The sequence below is a fragment of the Argiope bruennichi genome, chromosome 8 (assembly GCF_947563725.1).
Source record: "Argiope bruennichi chromosome 8, qqArgBrue1.1, whole genome shotgun sequence".
In the NCBI taxonomy this organism is placed as follows: domain Eukaryota; kingdom Metazoa; phylum Arthropoda; class Arachnida; order Araneae; family Araneidae; genus Argiope; species Argiope bruennichi.
Genome location: NC_079158.1, coordinates 26380657 through 26397838, shown reverse-complemented (window position 1 = coordinate 26397838; position 17182 = coordinate 26380657). Strand labels below are relative to the sequence as shown.

Below are 17182 nucleotides of genomic sequence, written 5' to 3'. Positions count from 1 at the left end.
GTGCAACAGATAAAGTATACAATAAAAGTTTAAGAGAAATACAAATTCACATCAATTCAATTTAATAACAGCATGAATGACAGCATTTAAATGTCGCAATATGGCGAATATCATGGCTAGAAATACGGTACTAGCAATAAAACTGTGGAATATCTGAAAATATCATGTTCAAAAGACATGCCAAAAGACTTGTTAAGACAAATAACTTTTGTAATAGAATTGTGGGTCATGAGTTAAAGAGGTAATCACTACAGAGAGCTCTTTTCCAGGGTAGTAAGTCAAAGAAAAGGGTTCAACAGAAAAATTATACAATACGAGTTTAATTAAATACAAATTCACATCAACGTAATAGCCATATGAATAACAACACTAAATGCCGCAATATGAGGAATATCCGGGCTAGAAGCACAATATTAACAATAAACCTTTGGAATAACTGAAAATATCATGTTCAAAAAATATGCCGAACGTTTCGCATGATGTTTTTCGTGCAGTTGTGATATTGCAAATTTAAATTTCATTAAAAATGTTCAATATATATTTTTTCTGGTGTACTATTTATTTTAATTTTACACTAGGAATGATATCCTGAGTCTACCATTGCTTTTCTCGTGCCATGCATCTAAACATGCTGAAACCAATTGTGTTGGTAAGTATGGTCATTTCAAAAAGTTTGTAAGTGGAGTTCCCAACCTCTTTGTATTAATGGGCATGAGTTCATATATTCATTTTTCAATAGTTACTTGAAGTTGGTTGTTGCCCTCAAATACAGATATATGAGTGGCATAATGAATAAAATAATCTTGTAGCAGACTCCATAGTGTGTGAAAAGATTATTGTAGGAAGGATGAGGACAAAGTTCAACAATGAATTAACTTAATTTAAATACATAGAATGTTACAAATATTAATGAAATTATATAACTCTTGTTATGTGTGTAGCAAGAAAAAATAATCTCAGTAAATAATTATCAAATATGCAATAAGAAAACTAATCCCTATTTGGCATTTTGAACAAATGTTTTCTTCTTGTTGTTGTTTACAATGAAGTTCATGTAAAATATCTTTAATTGTTCATTTAATTGACGTTTAACATCTTGTATTTCTATTATTTTGTTTCCAAAACATGCACTTTGACTCAATTTTAAACCAGACAGCTTTTCAGCTACATTTTAAATATTATTTTTACTGTAGGATTCTGTATGATAAAATGCTTTCCTTAAACTACATAATGTAATGAATTTGAAAAATATTAATTTCACTCTTATGAATAAACTCTTTATTTAGATAACTCGTATTTGAGGACTGAAAAACCTCTAGATCTCAGCATTCTTATAATGATCAGCATGCCTCTCGTCTCAGCATTTTGGTTAGCATAATAACATAGCAGGAATTGATTGAAGATGCGCTTTCCGTATATCGTATCTTAGTTCTATAGCGAGGATGCTTCTATGTATGAGATATGCATGATGCATGAAACATGGTATAATCTAATCAGTGCTATAGAAAGTATTCAACTCATATATGTGTATGAAAGTATTCAACTCATCTATTTAGTAACTTTCCGTTTTCCATTTTTTACTTTTCATTGCAGCCAATAACTACAGAGGATCAAAGATATAATTTAATGATACATTGCTGAATGCCGTAATTAATATAATTGTATAAAAGACCTTAAATGTTTCAAAATGTCATTGCTTCTGAGGTTCTTTTTTAAAAAACGAATTAATTTGTAGAAACTATTGATGGAAGTCTTGATAGCTTATTTTTAATAGCTTCTTTTAAGAAAGTAAAGCACGTGATGAATTTACCGTTGTCTTTTGCACAATCAAAAGCATGCATTTTGCTGTAATCAGGAACAATGTAGTGATGCCTCATTCTCAGTAAGAGTTATAAAGGTACTTTAAAATTTCATCTAAGTATCAAGCGGAAGAAAATTTATTATAAACAAATAAATCCGTGCATACTGTTGGAGGGGCTTAGCAAGGTGATTGATTGAAGGGATTAATCTGAATAAGTGAACTTACCCTGAACCTGGTTCGATGCGAATAAAAGGCGGATCTTCTTTTTCTACGGGCTCGAAGTGGATGCATGTTTTATTCTTAAATTCTTCCATCGCTTCCAGAATAATTGCCTTCTCCTCTGCATCTGTTCAATAAAAGAACACGGAGCTTATGGAAATAGGCAGAGTGAAAAGATAATCTCGGTTTTATGAATTCGTTGGTGATTTACTGTCAGATATAAGTTATTGAGGAGTCAGAAAAGAATATAAAATATACGTTTTATACATCTTAACAAGGAATTAAATGTTCCAAGGAGAAGAAAATTCCTGGATGCCTTTAGAAACTCATACACATTCTATAAAATGTTCATTTACAAATATCATGATTTTTATGACTAGTAATACTATTAACTCATGATAGTTATCAGGTTAGTTTTCAGTATTATTAAAGTCATGTTTTAAAGCAACACTAGGATTATTTTGGAACGAACCTCGTAGTTGTGAATAGCGGTCAGATGATGATAACAGCATCTGTGTTGGCGCCCCCTCTTCAAACTTCCACACCACACCAGCAGAAGGTCGTTTGGCCTCGACGGATTTAACGTGCACCAGAATCGGTTACACGATGGTTCTTCGGTGGAATCAAGCCTCGTACCTGTAACCTTCCGGTAAGCGTGACCTTACCACCAGGCCACCACTGCCCTGATAATTATCAGTCAAACAGGGGCTTTAAGCCATCTTTTTCCAATCAATTTTGGCCGTTAATTAAAAAAATTCCATCCTATTTTTACAAGATTTCATTAACTATACTTGTCTGATCTTTATAAAAGAGGAATTTTGTAATTGGTATATCTCTTTCTTCTTTATGAGTAGAAATTCATAAATTTTGTGCATTTATGTATTCTTAATGACGATGGAGTAATAAAATATTTTTCAATCATAATTATCATTAAATAGGTTATTTTTTTTAAGATTGGATTCCATGTAAGAAATGCTATTTGACAGATTCTATAATTTAAGAGAAATTTAGAAATTAAATTTTCATTTCAAAATTCCTTTATATTAACAATAATAAATTAATATAAATCAATAAAAAAATTTAAAGACTTTTAAAGCATACTTTTATTGCCATGCTAAAAATAATAATTTATTTAGGTGTGAAACACGGAAAATAGCATAGTAAGAAAATTATTCGCAGTGATGCTTTAAAAATGAAGCATGAACATGCTTTAAAAATGAAACAACTTGAACATGCTTTAAAAATGAAAAACATAGAACTGTAAATGAAAGTTTTATTTAACAACAGTACTTCTATTGTAGATTCAATATGTAACATTTTTTTAAATAATTAGTTGTTTCTGAGATTAGAATTTAGGATTTAAATACCCACTAAAGAAACAGATTATTCAATCTCTACACAGAATTACAGACGGCCGTGGATGCTTATTGTTCTAACAAGATTTTTTTCTTTCTCATACATAAAGTTCTTAAAGATAAATATTGTATACGTAAAAATATTTGACTGTGAGATTATGTAGAGTAAACACTTTCAAATTTTTATAAATCGAAAATTAATCAAATTAATTGATTAATTAAGATAAGTTTAATAAATAAGAAAGCTTAAATATATTTTACACATTCTACTTATTTAATATGTGTACCCAAAAAAAAAATTTTCAATGTCTTTTCACCATTTGCCGATTAAACGGTTAATAGTATACTAACGACACTCAACAGTTAATAGAAATATTAATTAAAAAATTCTTACCATATTTATTAGAAAGTTGGTAAGGTATTTTTCCATCTTCCCACAGACTTTCTGGATTTTTAAGACCATTTCTACCCTGAGGGGGGGAAATTTTATTTAAAAAGTATTAAAAGATCTCACTCTGTAAGAAATGCATAAGAGAAATAACATTAAGATGAATCCTCAAAGATATTTATTTCCTCTCTCAATTAAGCGAATCGAATTCTTAGAAAGATAAAAACTTTAATTTAAATTTTTAATAGAATGTTTAAGAAATCATAAGAAAAGTGTTAACATGTTTTTAAACTCTCAGTTTTTTATTAATTTTTTTCACTAAAAAAATTAATTCATTAATTTAACAAAAGAATTGTGACAGAATTATTTACCAAATCTTTCATTACAAAATTCGTGTTTATTTTCACGAATCCATGTCTACTTGCCTTTTTATTAATCAACCAAATATCGAAATTCTATCAATCAACTTGAAAGTGATTGTAAGCAAAAGAAAAATTTCTTTAATGAATCATTGGCTCTTCAGCACTTTTAAAGCCAGAATACTTGATAGTGAAACATGTCTTCCTTTGTTCTAAAAACTCCTACTGCCTTTACTGTTGTTCATTGTAACATTTTTTTTTCATATATATTTATCCACTAGATATTTCTAAAATGATGGAGAAAATTTGTTCTGTATATATAAACAAGTAATTTTTACAACAGAATAAGGCCTCAAAAAATGCAAATGAAGGGATAGCACTTTAATAAGTAATTTTTACAACAGAATAAGGCCTCAAAAAATGCAAATTGAGGGACGGCACTTCAATCAACTGTTTATCAATAAGTTAAAGAAAAGAATAAGCCAAATAAAATATACAATGCTAATATAACTAAATAAAAGCTTACAATCTTTCAGCAATCAGATACATGAGTATCAATATTAAATGTTATAAGGCATGATTCATACAATAATAGCAAATAGATTATATTTTTTGAATATTTAAAATAACAAAAAGGCATTGTACAAAATTATAAACCTTATGAGTATTTAAAGTAAATATTCAAACAACTCTATATTCCAAGCGACACACATTATTTCTGAAAAATAAACTCTTCTACTGTGAGTTTGTATACAATTAAATCTGTGATAGCTTTTTAATTTAATACATGCTTTTTTAATTTAATTCACAGACAAATAATTACCCTTGGACCCCCCCCCCCTGTTTTATCCAGGTATTTTTTTTAATTAAAAATTAGTCGCATATAGCCGATTAGCTATTCCGTCGGAAATATTGGTTACATATATTTTCAGATAAATTGTTTAGATATAACCTCATATCCATGATTCGGCCAAGTTGACAGACATTAAAACCGTGTTATTTTAACTGTCTTACTTAAACTTTATTTACTGAGTGCATGAACATTTCTAATGGAGGCGATCCCATGACATCAAGCGCTATTAAAAGTGCAAGTGTTTTGTTCATGCATCTTTTATGATGTCGCTCTACTGTAACTTTACTTTTTTATTCGTCTTATATGCTAGAAATTGGAATAAAATCACGCGCTTAAATATCAGAGGAAATAAAGAAAACGTTTCTAATTTCGAAATAACAATATAATCTAGTTTTGGAAATTAGGAGGAAAGTATTTTTTTAAAATTTGGGAGAAGTTTCTATGACTACTTAATTGGTATCATAAGAAAAACAATTTATTAATTATTGAAACGATATAAAAAAAATCATTCTCTTGCAATAATATGCTCAGAATTTATCGTCGAAAATAGTAACATTTGGCTAAATTTTTAATTAATTAAAATTTTAATTAAAAGTTCAGAAAAATCGCTTCGGGTGCAAGTTTCCATCTTCCAAGGCCGAATTCGGTGTTTGTTTTCGAAAGCTTCTTTCTAATTAGTGCTTAATTGGATTTTCGATGTTATATAATCAACGAAAAGCAAACACAAAACGATAAAATCAAGCAAATAAGCAATATTAGCTACAGCATATTTCATTTGAGTTGGATTTATTAATTTCTCCTGAGTTAGGATTAAAATGTCTTGTGGGGAAATAAGTTACATAATTTATATAGGTTAATTTTGTAAAATCGAAAAAAAATGGGAGAGACCTAGAAATTATATCATAATTACGATGATATTTTAATTTTGTTTTAAGACGAATTTTAAACGATGGTTTTTAACGTTAATTGATAATGTTATATGAGAAGTCTATGAAAATTCCTATCCATTGTAACCTTATCATTGCTTTCATCTTTGTATTATGTGAAGAAAAAAGAATGTTGGCAACAGAAATAATTTATATTATAACATGGTGGCTGTAGTGAGGAAATTGTTGACATTATTGGTACAATTTAAAACATATTGCTTTAATTCTTCTTTCACTTTAATTTTTTTCTTCTTTTTTGTCGTAAACTTGTTATGCTTTCACAAAAAACTCCTATCTACTGATATTCTTATTCATTATTATAAGATTTGTACAGAGTGTCCCACAAGGTATGCAGCGTCTAATGTTTGCAGATTCGCATAGAACATGCTAAGATGAGCATTTTGATATATAGTCTAATTACACGAAGAACGTAAATTTCGAAACCGACAGTTAGTATTCCAAATTACGATGCATACGACGAATGCACAGCATGGAAACTTCCCAAGGTAACTGTGCAAATTCGTAGCAACCAATGAGAGGAGTCTCTGAATATGCCGACTACCAATGAGCAATCAATGAGTCTGTAAGTGAATATTCAGTGGCATGTAAGATTAGAAAACAGGTTTGATGAGAATGCATCGCGCATTATTCACTAAAAAATTACTACGTAATGTGCCTATTCGGTGTGGTTCAGAAATGAGAAACTATTCGATTGAACTTGTTTTCATAGTGCTGACTTATCATGAACTACAAACATATCAGCCGGCGTCCTGGCATAGGGGTAGCGCGTCTTCCCCGTGACATGGGCGTCCTGGGTTCGAGTCCCGGTTCGGGCATGGTTGTTCTTCATCTGTTCTATCTGTGAGATGTGTGAATGTACCCCCCTGTAAAAAGGGGTTGTGCAAGCGAATGTGATGCGTGAGTAGCAAAGACGTACTCTTGGCCCTAATTGGCGCTACTAAAACTAGAGACGCTCCCTTGGCTTAAAATCGCTGACTTCGTCAGCGAGCTTGCCCATGGCAAGTGCCATTATAAACAACAACAAACATATCAAAGTGTGGCTAAGACAATCATAACTTAAATGGCACGACGATCAAAGGAACGCACGAAATATTTAAAAAAAACTGGCACTGTGTTGAACAATGTGCTAGTGAAAATGTGAAGGGTAAAAAAAGATGCGTGCAAGAACGGAGGATAGTGTTCAGAAAGCGAAAGAAGTGTGAGAAATAAATTCATAAACTTCGGTACGACAGGTGGCACAAAAACTTGACAAGTCCGGTGCATTGGATAATAAGAAGGGATGCGGCTCTGCTCCCTCACAAAATTCAAATCAATCAACCTTTGACCGATTTGGATGGTTTAAGGAGGTTTGATTTTACAAACACCATGATTAAGAAAATTGAATGTAGCGAAATTGATTTTAATCGGACCTGGTTCAGTGACGAGGCGTATTTCTACCTCCAAGGATATGTTAACAAACAGAACTGGAGATTCTGGCTCACTGAAAGTCCTCATCATACAATAGTTCGGCCAATGCACCCATTTAGGCTCACAATTTGTTGTTATTGTTGTTACTAATGGCCAAGAGTACGACTTCGCTACTCATGTGTCACATTCGCTTGCACAACCCCTTTTTACAGGGAGGCACATTCACACAGCTCACAGATAGAACACAGATGAGGAACAACAACCAGGCTCGAACCGGGACTCGAACCCGGGACGCCCATACCACGGGAAAGATGCTCTATCCCTATGCCAGGACGCCGGCAAGCTCACAATTTGAAGTGCGTTATCTGCCGATTGCATCATTTAGCCATTTTTTTTTACCGAAAATGTCACCGGTGAAGCTTATTTTGACTTTTTGAATGGCAGTGTCATCCCCTTCTTGCATGGCATAGACAATATAAGCGATTATTGTTTTATGCAAGATGGTGCTAGACTCCCACCGCACTCTTGAAGCTTCGATCTCTTAGCTGAACATTTTCACGATAGACTGATTGAGTTAGATTCCATTACAAAACAAATAATGGTAGAGAATGGGCACCTTCCCCCCCCCCGGATCTTAAACCGTGTAATATCTTACATGGGAATATCTGGAAGACACAGTGTATCTCATACAGCTCTCAACATTAGATGACTTGAGAGCAGCAATTGAAACCGAGGTCAAGGAAATTGGAACAGATTTTTTGCAGAAAGCAATTGAGAACTTCGATTCCAAACTTTGCCATTTCATTTGATCGAACGTCCGACATGTCGAAAATCTGTTGTATTGAGAGTTCTCAATAAGTATTGACTTTCACTTACTTTTGCTCTCATTTTTTAAAGTTTTCATAACACAAGAATCACACCTTAATTAGACTATGATGCTATATTCAGGGAATCCACATGTTACATATGAAAATACTCGTCTTGACGTATTCTATCCGAATCTGTAAATGTTAGAGGCTGTATACCTTGTGCGACATCATGTATTAGTTGATAAATATTGTATCATGTTTTTATATATCTCTAATAACAACAGAGATACAATGTAGCATTAAATTTTTTAAACCATCCATTCTTGCTCCAAATTGATAAAAAAATTTCGGAATTAAAAACTCAAATCCATGTGCTTGAATCTGTTACTTAGTCATAAGATAGAGTTTTTAAAGAAAAGAACATAAAACTTACATAAACTAACATTTTTTTATCTATTGTTTTAATATCAATGTTTCATCTACAGCTCAAAGTATATATGATATAATAAAATTCTCCAATATAATTAAATATGCTCTATCATATTTTTTAAGCTAATACTGCCAATCTTTACAAGAAAAATAAGGAAAAAATGATAAAATGCCCAAAACATTACTAACTTTTGCATTTGTGAATACTTGAATGCTCAAATGATCCTTTTCGGTATTGATATCGTTCGCATAAAGAGCTGCTTCTTCATGGGAATCTTCATCTAGATAGTAATCTAAATTTGCAATTGAAAATGAAATTCATTAAAATTGCATTCAGGTTTGACAAAAAATAAATGAATGTATATGTCAATCACTTCATTGATGGCGTCCAAAAACAAACACAAAATATGTATTGAGAAATAAGTAATGTCGTCTCATTTGTGAATACAACAGAACAAGAATCCATCGATAATTGAAGCAATTCTTTTTAAAGTTTTCAGTTTTCAAGGGAAACAAAAAAAGCGCTATATCTCAGTTCGTAGGGAGATAAAAACTTTAAAAGTACTATGATTCCGAATAAGACCTATTATTCATTATTGAGGAAGTGCAGTAGCAAAGCTCATTCGATTCCCAACACGATTTGTGAAAGTTAAAAGTTACCGTCAAATGTAAAGATTTATTGATGTTAGTAGCAGTGTTTTGATTTTATTCCTGAAGAGTACTCTTTCGCTAGCCGATACATAGAAAATTAGAAACAATAATTGATGATAAATAAAGTTTAATTAAATAAAATGTCGTAATCTAAATTATTTTTTAAACAATTATGGAAGTTATATTTCTACTTGTGTATTTAGTTTTACTTTACATTTTCATGGATCTTTCTATTGGAGGTAATATTTTGCCTCATTTTAATTGATTTTAGATGAATAATGCATTTTTTTCTGAACTGTAACAAACTGATTTATCCAGCTTTCATTTTGAAGTGGTATTTGATTAAATAAAAGCTTTAATATTTTTAAACAATATATGCATCATGCAGATATCATTCTTCATTTTTAAGCTGATAAAGGAAGTCAATAATAAACAGATGTGAAAGATTATTTATTTGAGAGAAAGGAAACCTTTAAATTTACCTGGTTCGAAGCCACTTTTCCCGATAAAATTTAAAAGCGTATAAAAGGTATCAAATATTAGGTAGGGAAAAAGTTTCAACGGCACATTTCAATTATAATTACCTTTATGTTGCATTATCAAAGATTAACTTTTCATAAAATACTCCATTCGTATTTATTTTACAGTATTTATTTCACAAATATTTCAAGCTTTTAAAAAACATAAAAAGTATTTCATTGACATTTCAATGAATATGCATAATTTGAAAATACTTCTTAAAAATAATTTCAAAAATTCTTCAGAAGCAAATGTATTAACAGATTTCTACCCGCGATTATTGCACAGTAACTCGTTAATGGAAAAAAAGAGCGAAAAATTATCTAAATAAATATTGGAAACAAACAATTTCCAATAAATAGTTAAATAATATTTAAAGTTTTCCATCAAATATTAACTATTAATCACTTAAAGAAAAACAATCTTTAATAATTTATTAGAAAAAAAAGGATTATAATTACCTTCGTTGTCCTGAAAACCGAAGATTTCCCTTACCTAAAAAAGAATATACGTATATAATTTTAAAATGATACATCTAGAAAAAATAAATTTAGCCATCACTCAGTTTCTAAAAACTATACGAACTACTGTGTACAAATTGAAAATAAGACTTCTATTTGTAAAAATTCATTTTTATATCGATTTATTCATTAATACTTCATATTCCTTAATTTCATTCGATAGATCAATGTTAATTTAAATGCGAATCAGCATCAGAATGTTTCAGGCTTGACTCCTTTATCTATCTTATTTTTAAAATTTATTCTTAATTATATAGCTGCAATAATAACGTGACAATAAAAAAATATTTATTTAATATCGTGGCAACAGGCATGAATATAGATCAAGTAACTTAAAAAAATGAAGTGTTAAGTGAAATATAATTAACAAGTTTAAAACTAATATCCAATTTGAAAAATATCCTTATATAAGATATATACCAATTGCCTCTATTGCGATAAATCTGTATCCCCTTTTGTTAGAAGAAGTAACTCACTTTATGCAGCTTTTTCAAAAGAAACAGAAATTGAAAAGAAGTGTATCATTGGCTACAAAGCTCATCGATTATATCCTTTTTTAATTAATTTTTATGTAATTTATTTCTTATTAAGATAGAACTGTTTTCGTGTTATCATTTTTAACTTTAAAGTCTTTTTAAGATATAGTGGTCAAAAGGTGTTTATAAAAAAATAACACAGCAATTACAATAACAGTGCCTTCAGTGCCACAAGTAGTATTAAAAACATAAAGAAAATATAAAAATACTTCCAGACGTAAGTGTTAACACCGTAGAGATTGAGTATTGTTGTGTCGTACATGGCTTAAAGCATGTAGTTTAAGCAAAAACATTAATTTAGAGTGGTTGTGTCTTTATCAGGATTGTTTCCTTCTTTTTCTTAATGTGGAAGGTTTTTTAATTGCACTAATTTCGTGAGATGTCTATATTTTTAGTTGCTTAACTTGTTTTTTCTGATTACTGTCACTTTTAGGATCGTTGTTGGTATGATATATCTTTGCTCACTTTGATTTCTTTTAAATTCAATAATTTGAAAGGTAAAGTTTCAGAAATTGATCATATATAATAACTTGACTGTCTCCTTTCTGAACATATTCGATTCCACCGAAGAACCGCCGTGTAAGCAAATCTGGTGCACGTTAAATCCGCCGGGGCCAAACGTCCTCCCTCTGGTGTGGTGGGAAAGGTTGGAGAGGGCTGTACCAGCTCAGGTGTCGCCCTCGTCATCTGACAGTGGTTCAAAATTACGAGGTGTCCTAAATAGCCCTAGTGCTGTTTTAAAACGGGAAGTTAATACAACTGAATTAAATGCCAAACCTATGACCTCGCTATGTGTGTATGTATGTTCGTGTGTGTGCGTGCGTGCATGTACATTGAAAAAATACAAATAAATTTTTTTATGTTATAATGGAAATATTTTGGCATAACAAAAAAACATTGTTACAGATTTTATATCAAATTAAATTTTAAATAACAATTAAAAGGGATGAAAAATTGTTGCGATATTAGATTTACATTAATATTATTAAAATGATAATTTTTTAATATTAAAACTAATTAATTTTTTATGCATTATAATTTAAATTTTTAATATTATAATTTATAAGAAACAAATTATGGTATAAAAATCGTTTTTATGAGAATATATTTTTAAACCATAAAACTAAAAAGCAACAATTTTTACTTAATTTTTGAGTAATTTTTGTTTAAACTTCGGAAATTTAATTGCGACATTATCTTGTCTATCATCAAAACTTGTCATTTTGGTATCAGATTGTATCAAAACCAAAGGGAAACTAATTAGGTTAATTTGTATAAAATAACGTGCAAATTAAAATTTATCTTTATTTATAGAAAAATTGATTCTTTAAAAATCGCTTATCGTCTTATTGGTTATATATAAGAAATTAATAAGCTAAATAATCATAATTAAAATGAGGTTAATAATCATAAATATGAAAAACATACTCACCTGAACTCTACCAAAACATAGTAAACTAACTATTATTGAACCCAGTATCATTTTCAAACTCACCGCACCAACGATCTTTTTGACAGCGACTAAATTGTAACAACCGAAATTAAAATCTATCTTACGGCATTACAAAATTTTTCCTCTGAAATTTCACGCAGATTCAGGTCACGAGAATGGAGAAACTTGTTGCCATTGATGATATAACGTAATGTGAAATGTTTTCAGTGGAAAATGTTAAACTTTTTTGTGTAACAAATGCCTATTGAATTCTGCAATTAAAAATAGAATTTATTGTTATGTATCGATAGTAAGGAAATAAAGGCGAAGGTCATATTAAAAGTGTTAGAACTGAACTCTTTTAATATGCTTTAATATATATATTTTTTTAATTTTTATGCTTTTGTTAATATTTTTGCAATAATTCTGTTGCATCCTTTTTACTTTGTAGAAAAAATGCTCAGAAATTGTTTTTCTGATTATAAATTTTTTGGAATGAAATGTGCAAAAATTATTTAAATATTAAGAAATTATAAAAAGAGTTATTTTTTTAAATGTATATATAACTTGCTATTCTTTTCTTGGTGTATTTTAAAATGTACTATAAAAAGACTCCACCCGCTTGCCAGAACTACCTAACTAAACCAACTAGAATGGTCTCCCGGAAACTTTCTCACAAACTCTCTGTTGAAGGTCTCTCCCTTCCTCTGTTTCAAATCCCTATTCAATACATTGGTAAATGATCATTATAAAATATAGATCTATGGTGTGATTCTAGCACTTTTCCTGAACTTATTTCGAGAATATGTATTATCTAAGCTTTTTAGCTAGCCGATTGGCACCATAATTTGACATAAAACTACAGTTGTATTCACAAGATTTTACCAGATTTCATCAGTTAAAGTCATTGCGTTTATAAGTTATTGCGTTTACATGCTTGCGAAAGTACAGACAGACAGAAGATAACTGTTTAACGCATTTGAAAAGAATCTAAATTTAAGAAGCTACACCTGTGTACGAACTTTTATGTACATAGCATTTTACTTTTTTTTAATAATCGAGTTGACTTGTGCTCTGACAACTAGACAGATTTCTTCTGAATTTCTTTAATAACTATCTACAAATTTGCTCTTAAGTCCAGACTTCATTCGTCTAGCTCAAAGTATTTTTGAGTTTCATGTTCATAGATATAATTACTTTGTCATATTTTCCAGTTAAATTGCTTGCTTTGAAGCATATCCTTTTAAAATGTTTTGATTATACATTAATCGAAATATTTCAGTATCTCAATTGATTACTATGTATATATAGAGAGAGAGTGAATTGTGCATTTATATGTAAATATTTTTCCGTTTTAAATCAATTTTCCAAAATTTTAAAGTTTTCAAATATGCAAAAATTAATTCACAAGTATTTTTTTTTTCAATATTTTGTAATCCATTTATAAAATTGCATTTCATTGGTTCGGAAAAAAAGGGAATTCAAACTACATTTCTTCATTGACAGATGACGCTTATAATTTTTTATGTTGTTAATTGTTGCCAGTATCTAAAAAATCAATTTATCTAAATTTACATAAGATTAAATATGCGTTATATCTGCAAAAAACGATGCTTCAATAATAGTAATAATAATTTTTTTCTCTTATTTTGTTCAAATTTCTAAAATGATTTTTGTTCATTAGTTTCTATATTGATTTCAAATATTCTTTCATTTTGTTAATGATTAAAAGTTGTCTTCTAAAAGTTTCATTGTTCATCTTAAATGACTTATTTGAAAAATAAAGAGCTGGAGACTTTAAAATTATATATTTTTATGCATTGATAAGAAAAAATCTAGAACGTTGAAAGTAAAACATGGTAACATGCTCTTTTTTGTTGTTTTTGTTAGAATAATAAGTAAATTTAATTCTGTTGAAACATAATAGATCGCGCTATCTAGAATTTCACAGTATTGAATTTTAATTAAACTAAATCGAAATTATAAGAAAGTACTGTGTGTTTTAGGATATTAAGTCTAAAGATTTTGCTTCATAAAGGAAGATTGAAAAAAAGAATAATTCAAAAACACGATGATTTAAATTTATCAAATTTGGTATTTTTGGTATTGGTATGGGAATTTGAGGCTACAAGTGCAATTATGTATCAAATTTTTGTATCAATCGGTTGAGAAGGACAAATATAAAACACAATTTTAGATTTGTTCTTCTCACACACACCACACTGATGCGATTAACGCATGCCGGGGATTAATCGCCAAACTCTTCAATGTTGACACGATAGACACAGTAGAAATGCTAAATTCATGCCGCAAGTTAGTATTTCGTAATTATTGTACACCAAAGCCATGTAAGGTGTTCTCTGGCATGGCAAGTTTATTAGAGATTATGCGAGAAAGTTTTGGGGAGAGCATTACCGCTGGTTATCAAATACATATTGATAATTACATTTATTAGGAAATTTAAAGAAAAAGTTTATAAATTTAAGTGAATGTGATCAAATGGTAAATGTTAATGCACAAGAACTTTGCAACGTAGATACTTCTAAACATTGCATCATTAAGAGCTTATGATTCAGAGTTTTGAGTTTGTTTTATTTCTTTCCATTATAAAAAAAAATATTTTATTTGTTTTTCATTTTTTATTCCATTTGGTGATTCCACTACAAATATTTTATACAAGATAGGGTCCATGCTATCACACAGAAGCAAAATTTATTTCCATACATATTTTTTTTTCTTCTAGCTAACGATTTGTGTTTCTGCTAGAGAAATTTAAAAGGGCATGCACACGGCACTTCAAGCCAAAAGTTAAACCAAGAGTACTTTCTCAAACATCAACTTTTCTTTAAAGAAAGTATATGAAATCTGTTAGTCAAACTTCTATAAATCGCCAATATAAGAAAGAAGCCGCGAAGTTCAAACTTTTCTTTTCTGTAAAAGCATTTTTGTACTTACAAACGTCACTTTCTATTTGGGTGGTCCGATGTTTAAAGAAAAGTCTTTCAGCAAAGCAAATATATTTCCTTCTTCTTTCTGGGCCAAGATCGATTTCAGCATCTTCTCACCACTTTTTATCCCCTCAGTCTCATTTTAAGTGCTGTCGATAAAATAAAAGTGCCCAGCGACTCCGAAAAGTCGAAAAACACAGGGAGGAAGGATCTCAAGTCCCGATTTGAGACACTGCTAGCTGAAATCGTTTTCTTTCCTTCCGCCTCAGGGTAGACAGAAATGCTCATCTCCAGTAGAAAACTACAGTTTCCAGAAAAGAAAACTTTAAATCCAGCTGTCGATGCGTTAAAAAGCGCCCACCAACTATCGGCTTTTATTTTTATTTTGGAAGAAAAGAAATATATCTGTAGAAGAACATCAGGTCATTTAATTTATTGGAAAATAACCCGATCTAATCCAACATATAAAATAAAATTATTCTGAAACACTTCTTAAGTTGGGGGTATTTTTCGAACCGCCGATTCAAACTGAAAAATCATATCGCTTTAGGTAACTAGCTTGGTATTTCACGTAAATATTCATCCCTAAATTAAATATGATTACTTTTTAAAGTTCTCTAACATTTTCTAGGTGTAATTTTAAACATGCCCCATCGTCAAACTGAATTTCTTCGGAACTTATTCCTTGAATGTCACATTGCTTCAAGGTCATCTTGAATACGAGAAAGAAAAGTAGATAATAATAAATTGGATATAGCAGAAGACACATTAAAAACGCAGATAGTTAATTTCTTTCAAGTATGTCTGTAGAATGAAAGGGGCGAAAATAGCATTAATAGGCGAATCCTGAAATACAATCCATGCATCCTGGGTGATGATCGCTATAATATAACATATTTTGTTCGAAACACAAAGTTTGCTTTTGCGATTCTCATCATTTAAGCTTCGTGTAGGGACCAATTATCATAATCTTCTTAAATCAAAATTTGTATAGTAATGTATTCATAGATAGAACAAAATAATCTTATCTTTCTACGAAATGGTGAATTTTGTGCTGAGCTTTTGCGTATGATAAATAAAATTATACATGTATATTTTTAAGCTTTTTTCTGTAGATTTCTTGAACTTAAAATTAGCAACAGATCTGCAATTTTCTATATCCAATTAGCCAGTTTAATTTATTTATCTTGCTGCATTTTGCAGTTCTTTTCAAGTACACGAGAATCAGCTGACCAATAGATAGCTGTTGGATATCATTCAAAATTTGTTGCAAAATTGTATTTTTAAAGACAAAACCCTGTATTAAATTTCATGCAGATAGCTTGTTTCGAGTTGCAGAATTCACAGGCAAATGGGAAGACGTATCTCTAAAAGATTTCTTCAGAAATGTGTTACAAATTTACAGTTTTGATGTAAAAACCCATATCAAACATATATCCTATTTTTCAATAGCTGAATTACCATGTTCGCATACACGATTGTTGGCAAGCATCGAAAATAACAGAAAGTATTCAAATATAAATTCCAAAAATTTATTTATCGGACTCAAATGTCTGAAACCTGCCTATTCATCGAAATCTCAGATATTATAGAACACTGTATTTTTTGATTAAGTGAAATGAAAAATGACAGGGCAACTATTTTAGCTGTTTCGGATTTCTTTTGGAATTTCCAAGCACTCAGACTTTTTTTTTTACTATAGCAAATTGATACAGTTCTCTTCTCAACTTTGCATACTTTCTTTAAGAGTAAAACTCGTAATTTATCGTCAAAACTATACCAACCTACATTGATTAACATTTCTTAACATTTCAGACTTTCCTGACTGGCATTACTAATTGTGCAAAAGTAAACAACTTATATTTTTCACTGCTATTTGTCAAGAGAGTTCAACCCTCTAACAATGTTTTTAGATTTTGCAAATTTTACATTTTCTAATAATAATTCATGAAGGTTGTATGCGAATTTTTTTTTAAAAAATTGCACGCTCTCTTTTTGTTTGATTTTT

The 17182-nt window shown here is 30.1% G+C and overlaps 1 protein-coding gene across 1 annotated transcript; it reads right to left on the bottom strand.

The window, feature by feature from the left end:
• Nucleotides 1–335: 335 nt before the first annotated feature.
• LOC129980600 (zinc metalloproteinase nas-13-like) lies at nucleotides 336–9815 on the bottom strand. Its single transcript, XM_056090981.1, has 5 exons — nucleotides 9803–9815; nucleotides 8757–8860; nucleotides 3770–3845; nucleotides 2027–2147; nucleotides 336–399 (listed from the first exon to the last, which is right to left on the bottom strand). The coding sequence occupies exons 1-5, from the start codon at nucleotides 9813–9815 to the stop codon at nucleotides 336–338; spliced, it is 378 nt and encodes a 125-aa protein (XP_055946956.1).
• Between the last annotated feature and the right edge of the window lie 7367 nt (nucleotides 9816–17182).

Coding starts and splice junctions, on each gene's coding strand:
- LOC129980600 (XM_056090981.1), bottom strand. Junction 3,846..8,756: donor AAGTATTCACAAATGCAAAA/GTTAGTAATGTT, acceptor TCCCCCCCTCAG/GGTAGAAATGGTCTTAAAAA. Junction 400..2,026: donor CGCATCGAACCAGGTTCAGG/GTAAGTTCACTT, acceptor TTGTGCTTCTAG/CCCGGATATTCCTCATATTG.